The sequence below is a fragment of the Camellia sinensis genome, chromosome 3 (assembly GCF_055761805.1).
Source record: "Camellia sinensis isolate YWXY chromosome 3, ASM5576180v1, whole genome shotgun sequence".
NCBI lineage: Eukaryota > Viridiplantae > Streptophyta > Magnoliopsida > Ericales > Theaceae > Camellia > Camellia sinensis.
The window spans coordinates 10,585,601-10,604,568 of record NC_138963.1 but is presented as its reverse complement, the minus strand read 5'-3'; the positions used below and the strand labels follow the sequence as shown (position 1 = coordinate 10,604,568).

The 18,968-nt window shown below is 34.9% G+C and overlaps 1 protein-coding gene across 2 annotated transcripts; it reads left to right on the top strand.

The window, feature by feature from the left end:
* Positions 1-442: 442 nt before the first annotated feature.
* On the top strand, positions 443-14,234 carry LOC114278164 (acyl-coenzyme A oxidase 4, peroxisomal). 2 transcript variants are annotated; one of them, XM_028220164.2, is made up of 13 exons: positions 443-920; positions 3,422-3,526; positions 3,847-3,953; positions 4,132-4,209; positions 4,294-4,417; positions 4,550-4,623; positions 4,732-4,791; positions 4,944-5,053; positions 5,657-5,816; positions 6,294-6,370; positions 6,801-6,972; positions 7,300-7,392; positions 13,870-14,234. In XM_028220164.2, the coding sequence occupies exons 1-13, from the start codon at positions 893-895 to the stop codon at positions 13,999-14,001; spliced, it is 1,320 nt and encodes a 439-aa protein (XP_028075965.2). In that variant the 5' UTR covers positions 443-892; the 3' UTR covers positions 14,002-14,234. The 2 variants fall into 2 exon arrangements, with proteins under 2 accessions (XP_028075965.2, XP_028075966.2); XM_028220165.2 differs by having other exon boundaries at positions 464-920; positions 3,346-3,526.
* The last annotated feature ends 4,734 nt before the right edge of the window (positions 14,235-18,968 follow it).

Below are 18,968 nucleotides of genomic sequence, written 5' to 3'. Positions count from 1 at the left end.
ATGTGATACTCTAAAAAAATTAAAAACTTTTTAGTGCACTTTTTTTAAGTGTGACACCGTGACGAGTATGATATAATACTATAAGAAAAATTAAAAACTCTTTAGTTCATTTTTCTCAAATGCAACATGTGACGCTATGATATGGCGGGTATGATTTGGCATTCTAAAAACTTAAAACTTCTTTAGTGTACTTTTTTCAAATGTAATACTCTAATGTAGCGGGTCTGATGTAACACTAAAAAATTCCTTATTGACACTCTAACGTGGCAGATAAATGGATCATTATATATCTAAAAAGACTAAATAGATCACATGAAAAGAATATAAGACTACATAAATTATAAATCTAAAATATTGGACTTATCGATTAATTTCTTTTATTTATTTATTGATTTATAATTATTTTTGCAATAATTCACTGAGATATTTCCCTTAAAAATTCAACAATTTGATAACATGAAGCAATCGCATCAGAGGATCCGGTGCCTTCAAGTTCCATGTGGTCCACGCTTCCTACACAATAAACATAAACGCATGACCATACACAGCTCTCTCTCTCCACTCTCACTCTCTCATATACACAGCTCGATCATCATGACTGTTGAAACTCTACTCTCGACTCAGCCGGATAGCGAGCGTCAGCCCACGCTCTGACCGAAGACAGATCTTTAGGGAACTCTGTCCACCGGATCAACTAGATGTCGGGGGTTCTTCTTAACATTAGATGAATGGCAGCGTTTGGCAAAAGTAGCTATTAAACTTATAATATGTTACATAGGCTTCCTTTAAATTCAAATCTACCGGATATTAAACACAAAGACAGCAAATAAAGCTCCTACCGCGCCAGAGAACCGGGGTACTCTCACTCTCTCATATACACAGCTCAATCATCATGACTGTTGAATGCCCAGAAACTCAAGGTGGTTTCCTCTCTCTCTCTCTAAAAATTCAATTTTTTCTTGGTAATTTCGATTACTACTTCCATCTCAAAATAATAATTCTTTTTTAAAAATTTAACTTTTTTTTAATAGTATAATTATTACATTTTAAAAATATTAAATTTTCAAAATTATTATTTGATAGTATATTTTTTTTTTGTAGAAATATCAATTATCATAATTATATATTTTATGTTGTTAATAAATTTAAAAGAATGACAAAATAAGAAATTCATATTATTTTGGTTTTTGATTTTTGAAAATAAATTAATATTTTGAGATAATAAAAAATAAAAAAAAGAGATTAATATTTTAAAACGAAAATAGTATTTTATTTTCTTTTGATTTTCGCTGAAGGTTTCTTGGATAGTTGTATTAGTTGAGAGTTGACAATCTCTGAGTTGAATCTTCAATCAAATTGAAACCATTTGAATCCAAATCTACATTTGTTGAATAAGGTGAAAGTCTAATTAATGGAGATCTCAAATTGTTACTGTTAAGTCGCCACGGCTAGGGATGACTATTTAAATTCGATTCGTGGGACTTGTTTATACTTGTCTGAATGGGACAGATTTTACCCGTCTCTACATTTATGTGGGGCGGGGTAGATTATGTTTTGATCACCCACAACGGGGGTGGGGCAGGAGCGGATATCTCAGCCCCCGATCCAAACTTGACCCGATATAATTAATAATATATAAATAAACAATATATGTATATATATATAATTAGATATAAAAAAATAATATTAAAAGTTTATGATTTTGTTTAAATATATATAAATAATAATCTTAAAAGTCTCACTGTTTATGTATATGTATATGAAAATAAAAAAATTATTTGGCGTACTAAAAATTTAAATGGTTATTAATTTTTTTGACTATTTGAAATGTGGTCGGATATCCGGGGTATTAGGTATCTGTGGGGGCGGGGGTGGGGTTGAAAAATTTCACTCGTAGTGAGGGCGGGGACGGAGACGGGAGTGGGGAATGCCAAACTCGCCCCATGACCATTCCTAACCACTATGAAAAAAAAAAAAAAAAACCTTAAGTCATTAGGAAATGACATCTACAATGGATTTCAAGGTAACACTATGTCTCTTTCGACCCCGGACAATTAGATCGATAAATAAAGGGTAAATTACACAGTCTTTTCCTGATATATGAAAAAAATATACAATAATGATTGAGATTCCTATTTTTTTTGAGACCCCACAACCCCTTTAGATCTCAACCATTGATGGTGTGAGTCCCATACATATATGATTGGGTCCCACACATACATTCATAGTTGAAATCCAAAGAGGTTATGGGGAATGAGGTCGGTGATGTGCCTTATAGGCATAGCACTGTGTTGTGAGCCTGTGAAGGCACGTCCTAAATTTATTTTAATGATCCGAAATGTTCATAGTGTAAGGTTCGTTGAGTAGATCATTCATGAAATCATTCATGAAACAATTCAAGTTAATTAGACATCTGGAAATTACAATAAGACTACGGTTATGTTTAGAAAAATAAATGGTTAGTATGATTTTAATAATTTTTTAGGGTTATTATTCATCTTGATCATGTGTTTATATTTGTTCGATTAATTTAATTTTTTATAAGGATAATATACTCAACAAATCTTATAATATGAACGGTTCAACAAATCTTATAATATGAACGGTTCAGATTATCAAAATAGAGTCGGAATAAACCATATGGTGTGTGACAGCACCCACTCCCAATCCGGGGTTATGGGGGTCTCGAAAAAAGGGGGTCCCAAGCATTTTTCAAAAATATAATAAGTCATGTAGTTTTGATATAATTATATTGACCTCTTTTTTATTAAGTCAAAATTAATGGAGTTGGTATGCAGAAACAGATATACAAGGTAAAATAAATATTTTAATGTAACAGAAATGATAATATTATTTTTTTTCTTCATTCATACGACTAATGAATTTATGATGAAAAAGGGTCAAAAGTGTTATATGAATAAAAACCTAAAGGAGTGAAGTGTAATTATGCCAAATGTGTGGGGCTTACTATATTTTATAAGAGAAACTTGATGATTTGAATTACAGATTACAAACCTCTTTTTCATACTCCTCTCACCTATTTATATTACTTTCAGTAAATGTAAGAGAACGAAATTAGTTGTAAGTTGATCTCCAGTTTTACTTTGTTTTGTAGTTGCAAAACAGATCACGACAAAAGAGTTTCTCTGCTAATTAACTGATTAACTACTAGTTTGTTTGGCATGCCAATTCTCGGATTTCTAGGATAATTATTTTGGTGAATTAGCGGGTTTGAATTGAGTAGAATTCTGCCAAAATGTGTGGCAAAATTTGTATTGGCTTCTCCCATCCTCTGCTTTTTAATGGCTTACACAAGCTGCTTAAGTTTTGTATTCTTCTTTGTAGGTAGTGAAATCATCTTCTACTTTAATCGTGATTTGGCAGTTCATTTAATTGAAAGACTTGGCTTCAATGAATGCAGATGAGCAACACAATGAGCCAAAGAGCTCTTATTTCAACTTACCAGCATTGGATATTTCTATTGCATTCCCCCAAGCGACTCCGGCGTCCATCTTTCCTCCTTGCAGTAAGATTGATAAATTTTATTCTTATAAAGATTTATGGTATATTTTTTTGTTTTGTTTAAGGTTGGGTGTATGTTTTTTTAAATACTTGCATACATACATATGTTGATATTATGCTGATGTATGTTTGAAATTATAATCAATAGTCTTTGTTCCAAGGCCTATTTCAATACATGCAGAACTTCTGCACTGTGTTGCTAATTGTTTTTGCTCTCAAAATCAAAACATATATGCTTTCTGCCTCAAAACTAAAAGTTATTTATTGGATACCTTACAATGCCAGAGTCTTTGTACTAATTACCTTGAACTCCTATAATTACAGCTTCGGACTATTTTCAGTTAGATGACCTATTGACTCCTGAAGAACAGTCCATCAGGATGAAAGTAAGAGAGTATATGGAAAAAGAAATAGCTCTGATAATGGTGAAGGTATTTTCTTGTTACATGCCCAACTTGTCTGCAAGTGTTGTATAACTTTGTTGGTTTGTCTGATAGATGATGGTTGTATATGTTTTCCTGTGTATATTAAGCCTTACACATGCTTATGGCCCTTTATTTTATTATTTTAAACTCTTGACTATACAAAATTCTCTCTTTTTGCTTTCAGTACTGGGAGAAGGCAGAATTTCCATTTGATGTTCTTCCAAAGCTTGCTGCCCTAGGTATTGCTGGTGGCTCAATTAAGGTACTTCATGCATTTTGCTTTGATCTATCTTATTGAGCTTGTTATATTGGTATTTGGGAAATTCAATTAGTTTTTTTCTTCAAGGGTTATGGGTGTCCAGGTCACTCCATTACAGCAAGTGCCATAACCATGGCAGAAATTGCCAGAGTTGATGCAAGCTTCTCTCTTTTTTTTATGGTGCATTCTTCTTCGGCAATGAAAACTATCGGTAAGTTCTTGTTTTTTTTCTTTACTTTTCCCTCTAGGGTTTTGTTGTTAGAGATTACAGTTTTCCATAGTCGTATGCTAATGGGTGATAGATGATGAGGTCTCTGATACTTTCTTGGTTTATCAACAACAGCACTAGCAGGATCTGAAACACAGAAGCAGAAATATTTACCTTCACTGGCACAATTAAAAACTATAGGTTCTTGGGTAAGGATTTGTATTTTTTTGTTTTAGCATGTGTCTAGATTCCTAATATTACATCAGTAGCTGTCTCTGCTGCAAGCATGTAGCTTTGATATTTTATTCACACAACAGGGTTTGACTGAACCTGGCTATGGAAGTGATGCAAGTTCTCTAAAAACAACAGCGACAAAGGTCTAACACCTTAAACCTTTATACAAATATTAATCTTGTAGAGCTGATCATGCTTCTTTTTTGCTTTTAGTTACCAAATTCTGTTTATTGTCTATAACACCTTCTTGGCATTTTATATACGTGTTGTGCCTTTTATATTTTGGGATAATCAGGTTACAGGAGGTTGGATCCTTGAAGGTCAAAAGCGCTGGATAGGAAACAGCACTTTTGCAGATGTGTTGGTTATTTTTGCTAGGAACACAACAACAAAACAGATAAATGGGTAAGCCATCTATGTGCAGTTGTCATATCCATACTATTATGAAGATGTGCAGCATTAAGGATGGATGTGTTCGGATTAAGAACACTCAGAAATCAATCACACACAGAAAAGACACAAGATATTTATGTGGTTCGGCAATTGTCTACGTCTACAAAGAGATTTCACTATAGAATTTCCCGGAGGGAGATTTCAAAACTCACACTCACTTTCTATAGATTTACACACACTCTCTCTGATTCTCTCTTGCTCTGATTGTGTTGTGTTTCATCCTTTCCTCCTCGCCTCAATTTTGTACACAAATGAGAGGGAACAAAGTTAATGAAGAGGAGTAATTGGGAGGGCTGCCACCTGCCATCTCCCCTCCTACTTCTTGATTTGGAGCCAACCTCCAATTACTCTTCACGTGGGCTAGAGCCAACAATTCTCTCCCTCCACGCCCATATGGATAACTGACTTCTTACTTGAAGTTCATCCCGGTCAAATTCTTGCAAACTTCCAGTTTGTCTCTGGTGACAACCTTGGTCATTATGTCAGAAAGATTCTTGTCCATGTTTTTCTTGCAACTCCCAGAAACATTACCAGTGCTTATTCCATATGTTTCAGATTTCTGGTAAAGAAGGATGCCCCTGGACTGCAAGCTACTAAAATTGAAAATAAGATTGGCATGCGGATGGTCCAAAATGGAGATATTCTCCTTAAGAAAGTTTTTGTTCCTGATGAGGACAAATTACCTGGTATCAATTCTTTTCGGGACACAAACAAGGTATGGCAACAAATGGGGTTCTATTAACTGTGTTTTCATGTATAAATTCCTTGGTTATTATATTAATCTCGGTGGTATGATGCTTTGGTCCATTATCATGCTAGCAGTTTATCCTGTGGATAGATTGGCATTGCTAGTTTTGGAGTTTAATTGTTTGTCCTCGTTGATACATGTTGTACTTCAAGTTGTTCCATAGGCTCATAATTTATCAATGTAATTTAGCTTTAGTTTTTTACTGAGTAGCTTTGTTTTATGTTTTACAGTTTTGTCTTTTTCACCTTTGATTATTTGTGTATTATTGTCATATCAGTCTCCTGACTCCCCTCCCTCACTCCTGAGAGAGAGAGAGAATATATATATATATATTATTATATTTTTGGTTTTTAGTTGGGGACGGGGCTGCTCTCTATTCCCTTATGTCAATGTACGGTTCTTAGTGGTTTATTTACTCATCTACTTACTGCTGTCTAAATACAGGTCCTTGCTTCTGCACGTCTCATGGTTGCTTGGCAACTTATTGGCATTCCAATAGGTGTCTATGATATGTGTCACAGGTATGATATAGCATGGGGGGATCTCACTAATGTTCAGCTTTTCGGTTATACCTTAGTGAAAAGGTTATTGAGCCCTCTTTGTCCCCTCCTCAAAATCAAATTGTGAATTCTAAGTAAAATTAGTGAAGTAAAGCAGTGGAGTGTTGCAAGTGAAATTTCCATACAGGGTGATCCTCTCGATAATAGTTTGGGGGTAATTATCACCCCTGATTCTGTCGTTGCAGCTTTGCATACATATATGCCTCTTTTAAATATAGTTTCAAGCAAAAGAACTCCCACTTAAGTTTTAAAAAGTGAAATTTGAAGATAGAATTTCGCAGTCAGAAGCCTTTTATTTATAATTTGTGTCGAAGTAGAGCTTTGGCCCATTATTTTATATTTTATTTTCATCCTTCAGTTGATGACCATGCGATTTTTATGTAATTGACAGGTACTTGCAAGAGAGGAAACAGTTCGGAGTGCCATTGGCAGCTTTCCAAATTTCCCAGCAGAGACTAGTTCAAATGTTGGGTAATATTCAAGGAATGATTCTAATGGGTTGGCGCCTTTGTAAGTTGTTTGAGAAGGGAACAGTGACTGTTGGTCAAGTTAGCTTAGGAAAGGTAAGAAATGAATTTTTATTGTAGGGTAAATTTTTTACTTAAATTTTGCTTACACTTTTAGTCAAATTTCAATTTGGTCCTTCCATCAATTTTTTTGTTAATTTTTTTTGTGCATACACTTCTGGAGATTGATAAGTGTCCTAAAATTGTTTATTTGAACCTTCAACTTGAACATAAGGACCAAATTAAAACAATATTGAAAATATAGGGACCAAATTATTCAATTTGAATCAAACTATAGGGGTGAAAAGTATAATTTACCTATTTTATGTTGAGGTGATACTTTGCTTGATTTAGCACTGGTGACAAATTTGCTACATTGTTCAGTCTTGGATTAGCTTGAAAGCAAGGGAGACTGTAGCTCTTGGGCGGGAGTTACTTGGTGGCAATGGAATCTTGACGGACTTCCACGTTGCAAAGGTTTTCAAACATATCTTAATTTCACATCTTTCCCTTTATCTTGAGCTGTGAAGGATTGGATTTTGACTTTTCTAGATTGTGATGTTTAGTGCCTTTTTATAGCTAAGATTCCGCGAATGATAAAAAATAAGATCTTAGACACTTCATGAAGAAAAGAACAGACAAAAAAGGAATAGGTTCTAAAGTTATGTGTTTATTGATATCCAATCCAAAAGTGAAATAGGATCTGAATTCATACTTGTTTATTAAATCTTATTGGCTTATTACTACAGACAAGAGTATGAAATCAAATGATGTTGTCAAACTTATTGTAGGAGAATGATGCAATGTACACAGAATGTGTTTTTATTTTGAGAATCGTTGGCACATAATTCATATAAGAAAATTGAGAGAGATTGAGAGAGCAAATTAGCTCTGTGTTTTATAATGTATATTGCAACCAATGGAACCTCCATTATATAGGAGATGTTTTACAAGACACAATGATGAAGCCACCGAAAGATAGCAAAAGGAAAGCATCTCTGTGCTAGCAACAACTATGCAACAATTATCTATATTTAATATAATCTATTAAATATAATATCTACATATATTATCTACTATTATAAGATCTACATATAATAATATCTATAATAATATCTACTATTAACATCCCCCCTCAAACTCAAGGAGGACAAACATCAACCAACTTGAGTTTGGAGACAAGGTCAACGAAGCGGCCAGGAGAATGAGCTTTGGTGAAGATATCAGCAGGTTGATCAACAGAAGAGATCGGATGGAGATGGATAGTACCATGAGCAACGTGTTGCCGAATAAAATGGTAGTCAATCTCAATGTGCTTGGTGCGATCATGAAAAACATCATTGTGAGCAATTTGAAGAGCACTGTGATTGTCACAAAAGAGGGCAGTAGCGCCAGAGGGAGTAACACCCATGTCAGCAAGAAGCCAACGAAGCCAGAGAAGCTCCTGAGTAGTATCAGCAAGGGCACGATATTCGGCTTCAGTACTAGAACGAGCAGTAAGAGATTGTTTCTTACTGCGCCAAGAAATAAGAGAATCACCCAGAAAAAAGCAAAACCCAGTAGTAGAGCGGCGGTCAGTAGGATCGCCAGCCCAATCAGCATCAGAGAAAGCACGAAGCTGGAGAGAGGAGCGGGCGGAATAATGAAGACCATGAAACATGGTGCCTTTGAGATAGCGAATGATACAAATTAATGCAGCATAATGTGTGGTACGAGGAGCCGACATAAACTGGCTGACAATATGGACGACATAGGCAATATCAGGACGAGTAACAGTGAGATAGACAAGACTGCCAACCAGCTGACGATATAGAGTAGCATCAGAGAGAAGAGTGCCATCAAGAGGAGTAAGACGACTCTGAGGCTCCAGGGGAGTTGAGGCAGTCTTGCAATCGGTAAGACCAGCACGGGTGAGAAGATCAGATGTGTACTTAGCCTGAGAGAGAAAAGAACCCGTGGAATCATGGAAGATTTCAAGACCCAAGAAATAGCTGAGAGGACTAAGGTCTTTCATCTCGAAATGATGGCTAAGAAATGGTTTAAGATGAAGAATACCATTAACATCATCACCGGTGATAATCATATCATCCACATAAAGAAGAAGTAAGGTGGTCCCTTGAGCAGTTTTGCGGATAAACAGTGCAGTATCATAAGAGCTGGAGGTGAAACCACAGTCATGAATAGTAGAGCTGAACTTGGCAAACCAAGCGCGGGGAGCTTGTTTGAGACCATATAAAGCACGTTGAAGTTTGCAGACTTTATGAGGTGGATAAGTAGACCCAGGGGGAGGTTGCATGTAGACCTCCTCAAGAAGAACACCATTAAGAAAGGCATTTTTCACATCCATTTGATAAAGATCCCAGTGTCGGGTAGTAGCAACTGCAATGAGGCTGCGAACAGAGGTGAGACGAGCAACAGGAGCAAAGGTCTCCTCATAGTCAATACCATATTCTTGATTGAAGCCTTTAGCAACAAGGCGAGCTTTATAGCGCTCAATAGAGCCATCAGAACAGGTTTTGATTTTGTATACCCATTTACAACCAATGGCAGTCTTGCCAGGAGGAAGATCAACAATGTCCCAAGTGTGAGTTTTGTCTAAAGCCTGTAATTCATCAGTCATAGCTTGCTGCCAAAGAGGATTAGAGCGAGCCTCCCGATAGGAGGTGGGTTCATAAGTAGAAAAAGCAGTAGAACCAACAATAAAGTCACGAAGACGAGTAGAAGGTTGGATTACCCGGTGTGGTCGAGCAGGAGGAGGAGGAGCTAGAGGAAGGGACTCAACAGGGGGTGAGGAGGCCGAGGGAGCAAGATCAGGACCATCAGAGCTGGCAGGTGCTTGAGAAAGACCAGTAGGCAAGGCAGTCTCAAGAGAGTCAGGCATGGGCAGTGAAGGAAGCTCATCAGAAAACAGATCTGCAGAAGGGTTAGTAAAACACAGAGAGGGTGAGGGAACGGATAAACGGAATTGAGAGAGGGAGGAAAACATTGTGTGTTCCCAAAAGACCACATGACGAGAGATACGGAGACGCTGGGAGAGAGGATCCCAACAGCGATACCCCTTTATGTTCAATACCATACCCCAAGAAGCAACAAAGGCGAGAACGAGGTTCAAGTTTGGTACGTTCATGAGGTTGGAGAAGAACAAAACAAGCAGAGCCAAAAACCCTAAGGGTGTCGTAAGGGGGACGGGTGCCATGTAAACGCTCATATGGAGTGTGATTATGAATGACTGGTGTAGGGATACAATTGATAGTGTAAGCAGCAGTGAGAGCAGCTTCACCCCAAAAATTTTCTGGACAAGAGGAAGAGAGAAGGAGGGCTCGAGTAGTGTCAAGTAGATGCCGATGTTTTCGTTCAGCACGGCCATTTTGTTGGGACGTACCTGGACAGGAACGATGAGGTTGAGTACCATGACTCCTAAGGAAAGAAAGAAAGTCAAAATCTTTATAGTCCATGGCATTGTCGGAGCGAAAAATCTTGATAGTTTTAGAAAATTGGGTTTTAACCATTGCAGCAAAATTGTAATAAAGTTGTTTGAGTTCAGAGCGATTTTTCATAAGAAACAACCATGTAAAACGAGAAAAATCATCTATAAAAACAACAAAATAACGTGCGCCTCCCATAGTAGGAGTAGGAGAGGGTCCCCAAATATCAGAATGAATGAGATCAAAGGGCGCAAGAGAAACAGAATCACTTTTATTAAACGACAAAGCAGGTTGTTTTGCAAGTTGACAGGACACACAATTGAAAGCATCAGAACTTACAGTACCCAAATGACCACTAGAAATTAAAGACTTCAAACGACCAACAGAAAGATGGCCCAAACGATAGTGCCAAAGCTGAAAATGAGATAAAGGAGGAGCAGTGGTAGCAGTGGTAGGAGCAGTGATTTGAGAGGAATCCGGAACATGAAGATGGATAAGTTCGTAGAGACGTCCTTGCTTACGGCCTATCCCAAGAGTTTGCCCGGTCCGAGGGTCCTGTACCAAACAACCAGTATGGGAAAAAGTAACAGTTAGACCATGCTCACATAATTGACTAATGGAGATAAGATTTAAAGTGAGAGCAGGCATAAGATATACATGGGATAAAGATAAGTGAGAGGTGGAAACAGACCCAACATGACTTACAGACAGGAGAGACCCATCAGCAGTATGGATAGAAGGAACATGAGGAGTCGAAGAGAGAGGAGTAAAAATAGTAGGATCAAAGGTCATGTGATTACAACAAGCGGAGTCAAAGTACCAGGAAGTGTTACCTGCGGTGGTAGACAAAGCAGTAGATGGAGGAGTACCGGAATGCTGCCAAAAATATTGAAACATGGCTTCAACATCGGTATGAGAGAAGACCGGAGTGGAAGGATCTACAGGGACAGAAGAAGATGAATCTTCGGAGGCGGCAGCAGCAGTGCGTGGAGCAGGCATGTTTTTAAATGGAGTCCCAGAACGGTGAGAGTTGCTGCGGGAAAGATTCCCGGTGGAAGGACCATGGCGAGAGGCACGGGTAGGATTGCGGAAGCAATCTTGTTGGAGATGACCGGGGCCAGTCTTGTTACAAAATCGACAAAGACGAACGGGACAATGAACCAGAAGATGAGTCGATGGAAGATTGCGGTTGTGACAATAGTTGCAGGTAGTGGACCGCTGTGGTGAAGGAGAACTCCGAATCTGGGGAGTAGCAAGAACAGAGTCCACAGGGTGTGGATGGAGAGTACCAAACCTGGTTTCCTCGGACAGGAGTTCAGAAACGGCTTGCTCAAGAGTGGGTAAAGGAGTGCGATGTAGGAGAGAGGCGGGGACGGGCTCAAAACGAGGAGTGAGAGCCATGAGAAACTGAACCAAGCGTTGTTGGTCACGGTAGGTAGTAAACAAGGCAGCATCCTCAGTATGAGGCCATGGAGGCTCAGAAAGAGCGAGTTGATCCCAAACATAATACATTTGGGAAAGGAAATCATTAATGGTCTGAGTGTTTTCTTGGCGCATACGGTGAAGATGACTCAAAAGCTGATATTGGTGAGCAAGACCGGTAGTCTGATAGCGTTCGTGCAAAAAATCCCAGATGGCCTTGGCTGGAGAGGAAGCAGACTCAAGTTGGAACCTACCAAACTGAAGACTGATGGATGTAATAGAAGTATTGCGAAGCCAGGTGATGATCTGATAGTTTTTACTATCCCAATCTTCTAGTCGGTCGATATATTTGGCAGCGGAGTCCGTGGCAGCGGATTCCGTGGTTGCTGGGACTGGTTTGCACACATCCCCAGTAATGATACGCCAAAGTTTCTTGCCTTTGAGGAAGCCAGACATGGCTTGTGCCCAAAGGACATAATTAGTCCCGTCAAGAATAACGGAAATAGGGTGATTAGAGGAATCCGGGCGATCCATGAGGGAAAAATAGCACAATGGTGGTAGAATCTGAAAAAATCGAGGTTACCAGTGAATTCAGAAGGCCGAAATTAGTGGGAAAAAGAGTGAAAACGCCCCAAAATATGACCACAGAGGCACAAAAATGAGAGGCAAAGGGGAGCGGCGCACGTTAGCAAGAAAGGCGCGGCGCACGTTAGCAAAACAGGACAGGCAGTGCACGGTAGCAGAAGGGCTGACGTGTGCTGACGTCAGAAACACGCGGCGCACGTTAGCAAGGTAGTGCGCGGCGCACGTTAGCAAAACAGGCCAGGCAGTGCACGGTAGCAGAGAGGGCTGACGTGTGCTGATGTCAGAAACACGCGACGCACGTTAGCAAGGTAGTGCGCGGCGCACGTTAGTACGGGACAGTGTGGAGGACGCGTAAAGCGCGTGTGAGGCGGAAGGCGGAGGCAGGCGACGCGCCGTTCACAGAAGTGGCGCGTGAGAGCGCGTGTGACGTCTGATTGGGCTGAAATTGGTGGCGTTGGAATCGTCCGGAGGAGACGAAGGCTCTGGTGAGGTGAAAACTGTATTTCAGAGATGGACGAAAAAGGGATACAGATGAAATGCAATCTGCAGAGGAAAAATATGTTGGAAGAAGAGGCTAGGCAGAAAACCTGTGCTCTGATACCATATAAGAAAATTGAGAGAGATTGAGAGAGCAAATTAGCTCTGTGTTTTATAATGTATATTGCAACCAATGGAACCTCCATTATATAGGAGATGTTTTACAAGACACAATGATGAAGCCACCGAAAGATAGCAAAAGGAAAGCATCTCTGTGCTAGCAACAACTATGCAACAATTATCTATATTTAATATAATCTATTAAATATAATATCTACATATATCATCTACTATTATAAGATCTACATATAATAATATCTATAATAATATCTACTATTAACAATTCAAATCATTGGATTGAGAATAGTTTTATCTAATTTATCATGTAATGGTCCTTGGATTGAGGATATTAGTTATTTTATTCTTGACAAGCTGGATAGGAAGAAATTCTCATGTCCGGTTTTATAGCAGAGAATAGAGATGGAGTTTAGAAGAAGCCATCAACTATAACCCCAAAAGAACCCTAATTCCTTAAACAATTAATGTAGAGGAAGAATGATGGGACCCTATGTATTCAATAATTTCTTGATTAGAAAAAAAAAATTTAATGGCTAACCTCCTCCCATTAGGTTTTTTTTTTTTTTTTGGTTGAAGGATTTGCTTCATTAATTCGGACGGCAATCATGTGAGCTCCTTTTAATGTGGCAGTTCTTCAACAATTGAGGATTCACTGTGATCTATTATTACTTTACATGCTTCACGTCCGTACATTGCATAATATTCATTGGTTTCAAAATGATTCTATGGAATGTCGTTTCTAGCTTACTTTTGGTAGGCCGGCAATATACATATTTATCATATATATTTGCTTTTAGTTCGTATTCTATACTGTTGCCCTTGGCTCCATTCTAATTTGTTGGCTATTTTAACGAACCATTGACCTATAACATTAATATTGACAGTCTCATTGTCGGATGTTTTATAGGCATTTTGTGACTTGGAGCCGATTTACACAGGCGAAGGCACTTATGACATCAACACATTGGTTACAGGCAGGGAAATCACCGGGATTTCTAGTTTCAAGATAGCCGCATTGACCCAACAGAGTTGCCTGTAATGTTGTAGAATACTTTTCTTTTAGCTAATACATAAGTATTTTGAGAAGAGGGTAAAATGTTGGCTTTTTGACTTTTTTTTTGGATTTTTGACTTTTTTATATGAGAGGAGAAGTGGATTAAAAATTGAGAAGCGGCACTTAATCCACTTCCCAAAATGAGCTATAATAAAATCTCTTGCTTCTTGTCAGGGGTGGAACTACATAAATCAAATAAAGAAACAGTTGTTTGATTACACCTATCTTTTTTAAATTTATTTAATTTTTTTATCAGCAAAAATCAATTGCTAAATTAGTAATTTGGGGAGATTGAGCTCCCAACTTCTCTCTTATAAGTATCTAAGTGCTGCCTCCATACCACAAGGTCACATGCATTTGATTACACCTACTTAAAATGCTTATGTTATTTTATTTATTTTTGGATAACTTACGTTCACCTCTTCTAAAATTTGAAAAAAATTATAACAAATTCTATCATTTTCGCATAATTATACTATACAGATAGTGTGGAACACAATGATAAGCAAAGAGAGTTTTGTGGGTTTGGTATTAGCTTGTCACACTCAACATCGTCGGATTTGGGACTGATTTTGCATGAGACTAATTGATGATCAAAGTTATGAGTAATTATTCTGTATTTCGATAATTTTAAGTTTGACAATTTGCCTGTCAAATAACAAGAGGCTATGGTTCAAAAAACAAGAAACTTAGGTCTTGTTTGTTTTCAAACGTAGAATGAAGGAGATTAATAGTGAGGGAATTAAATAATATTGTGTTTGTTTTGATGATAGTGGTTAGTGTAGGAATTGTTAAATTATTTTTATATAAAATAATAAAACAAATAAAAAAATATAAAATTAAACATTAGTGTTTAAAAAAAAATTCTCAATATGTAAAAAATATATATATTTTTTAATCACCTCACTATTTTTCTAATACCATTTCCACTTCTTCCATCCCAATCCCCCTTCTAACCTCCATTCTAATCACTTTTTCTATCCTAATTCCTTTCCCAACTCTACAGACAAACACAATACTAAATAACTTCACTTTCATTCTAATCCCCTCCCATTTATTACACCAAAAAACAAACGGGCCTTAATGAAAAAAATCTCAAAATCTCATTTAGACAATCACGAAATGACGTCATATACTGAATCTATGTAATTTTTACAAATCCACATGGAGAGGGTGAAAGAGTGCACAGAAACAAATGCAGATGATTCTGACTATGCCAACTTTTTGCCATTGTTCTCCCATTCCATTTCTAAACATTATTATGTGGTGTTTGGAGCAGTTGGTAAAAACGTAGGCTCCGTTTGGTAAGTAATTGAAATTATAATTTTACCTATTGATTTGAGTGTATTGTTTGTTTTGAGCTTTTAAATTATAATTTTATACTCATTTTTCAAAACTCAATTCAAAATATAATCATTACTTTTCAAAACTCATAACCAAACACATAATTCAAAACTCTTTTCAAAACTCAATTCAAATCAATATTTTAATTTTGTTAAGATTTTAAATATTTTAATATTTAAATATGTTATGATTTTTTTAATTTTTTGAATTTTTTAAAATATTTTAATTTCAAAATATTACGATTTTAATTTTTTAAATTTTAAAATATTTTATAAAAATAAATTCAAACTCTATTTTATAAAAATATTTTTAAATATTTTAATTTTTTGTTATGTACTTGGTTACGATTTGAGTATAGAGATGTAAAAGTAGTATGGAGTTTCAAGTTATGTGTTTGGTTATGAGTTTTAAAAATAATTTCTTAATTGAGTTTTGTTTTATATGTTTGGTTACGATTTAAGTGTAGAGTTGTTTTTAAATTTAAAATATTAACATTTTAAATTATTAAAATTTTTTAAATATTTAAATTATTTAAATTTTTACGATTTAAATTTTTTGAATATTTGTTTTAATTTTTTACTTATTAAATTTTTTAGATTATTTAAATTATTTAAATATTTATGAGTTAAAATTTTTGAATATTTATTTTGAAAAAAAATTATTTCCTTTGTAGTATTTTCAATTAAAAAATTGATTAATGTTATTTTTTGTTAATAATAAATTTTTTTAGTTAAATTTTAAAAAGAGTTTGGTTATGAGTGTTGATCAGAATTTTCAATAGTGTAAAAGTAGTGTGTTTTGTTATGAGTTATAACAATTTGAATTAAGTTTTGAAAACTCTTTTCAAAACTCATAACCAAACAAATTTTCTTACTTCACATGTCAAATCAAACTTTCAAAACTCAATTCCACACTCAATTCAACACTATATTAAAAAATCATAACCAAACAAATTTTCAACACTCAAATCATAATTCCACAACTCATAAACTCAAAATACAACTCATGCTCTCAAATCATATTTACAAAACTCTACCAAACGCAACCGTAGTTTTTTGATGATTTTTTTGGTTAAAAAAGTTGGTTTTTTGTGATTTTTTTTTTTTTGTGTGTAAAAAGGTTAAAAGTCAAAAAGTTAATTTTTTACCAATTTCTCAAATTGCCCCACAATTTAGTTCATGTTTTCTGAATTTAGTTTTTTGAAAATTGAATTTTTTTATTTTTAGTATTTTTTTGCTTTTAGTGAATATTTTTAAAATTTTAAACAATTTTTTTTTTACTTTTTTAGATGCTCCTTACTTAGTTGTATCTAAATAATAAAATATTTGTGAAAAAAATATTTTAAAAAATTAATAAATACACAAAAATACGAAAAATATATTAGATTTTTATATTTTTGGTATTTAGTAAATTTTGTAAAGATTTTTTTCACAAATATTATACTTTTTAAGTGTAATTATGTTAGGTGTGTCTAAAAATTAAAAAAAAATGTTTAAAATATTAAAAAAATTCATTGAAAACAAAAAAAATACGAAAAATAAAAAAAGTATAATTTTTTGAAAAGTGTTTTTTGAAAATCAAAACCAAACAAGCTGATTATTTTTTTTTTTTTTTTAAATTTACTTTTGGGCTAAAGTTTTTTTACATGATTCCAAACCAGTATTTTTTTTTTTCCATGCACATAAGATTAGAGTAGAATGAAAGGCATTCACCATGAGTCATTATTGTGTAATTATCTTCTTCTTCTTCTTTTTTTTTTTTTTAATACAGAGAAAAAGAGTCGTTATTGTGTAGATGTTATCAATCAATGCATATGTATCATCATGCCAAAAATCAAGCAATTACTTTCAGAAAAAATGGCTCTTTCTCTTCAGTCTTTTACTTTTTTTTTTCTTTCTTTTCATTTGTAACTAAAAAGTACTTTTCAGGAGCTAAAAACATTGCGTAATTAAAACCAAGGCAACACCATTGTCAACTCTCAGCAACAAGCTTGTTTCCTTCCTATCTCACTCCATGAGCAGTAGATGTTGCTGCTAGCTTACCCTAGACCAGTAAAGAGTGTTTTTATTTTTCAACTTTTGTCTTAATATATTCTTAATTATAAAATTTAGTGAGAGTTTCAAGATTAAAAAAAAAAAAAAAATGATGCATGAATATATCACTAGAAAGTATAATTGGAACAAATAAATTTAGGCTCTGTTTGTTTTGTTACTCATTTTCCTTTGTTTAATTAAACAAAACGTAAGTAAAGCATTCTTTTAAAAAAAAAATATTTTGAGTCATAATTCTTAAAACAATTTACCATTAACTTACAATCATGTGTGATTAGTGGGCGGCCTTTCTCATGGAATAGGTATACATATTATTTTGGCACTTGCAATATTTGCGATACCACTCACTCACGACCCACGTGTCAATCAAGTTTGATCGGCAAAATGACTGGCTCAATTGCCAATCTCTCCTTCTCTTATTCATGGCCAATGTCTTTTGATTAATTAATTTTTGCAATTTTTTTTTGTCTCCACAAGTATGTTGGTACACCTTTCTCGACCATTGGTCTTATTCAATTGACCCCCCATTTTTTTTTTACCAGCTAGTCTTCATTTTGGTTTAGTCCTTTCTTACAAGTTTTGCATTATGTGTTTGTTTTCTACCACAGTACTACTTTCAAAAAAAATACAAATGACCATCTAATATGTGATTAAAATTATTTTTTAGGATTTTTTTTTTTTTTTTTTTAATGTGGTTGGATCTATACTCATGGCTTAAGGATTGTTTTGAAAATATAATTAAAAATTGATTTTTTAAATTTTTTTAAAAAAATTTAAAAATATAAAAAATAATATAACCTAAAATGAGTTGAAAAGAATGTAACTACTAACTTCCTTGCCAAAAGAGCAAATAAAAGGGTGTGGATTGAATCAAAAGCCTATTATGCATATGTTGTTCTGTCCGAGTCAAGTACCTACACATCCTTCTAGGGGTCCCCAGAGATTGTCAATAGAACTGAGCAATGATGAATTAACAATGTATATATAACTAACATCCTAGGACTAACAGAATTGCCATCCCATATTTTCAAGCAATAGTTTTCCACCCATAACAAGGCTACAGGAGGACTGAATGATTTGAATCTAATATCAAAAAGTCCAACAGCTGATTTGATTATTAATTATTATAACCAACGGGAGACAGCTACATATTTATACTTCATAATAATTAGTAGGTAGTTTCATTTTTTTAAGGGTAAATTATAAATACATTCCTTAATATTTGTTTAAAATACAAATTTTTTCATGTGGTTTGGAAAATTATAAATACCTCATTGTCAGAATTTTTTATTTAACAGAATTAATTAAAAAAGTGAAATTTCTAACTGTTTACCTATACAATAATAAAATTATCTAAATTATTAATTGAAATAAAATTTTAAAATTATTAAAAACTGTTAATTAATTTAATGATTTATTAATAAAAGATCTATTTGTTATGAAATTAGAAACCTTAGGAGACATAATGTAATTTCTAAAACTACAGGGAATAATTTGTAATTTAAGTAAACTTCAAGAATGTGTTTGTAATTTACCCTTTTTTTTATAATATTTTTT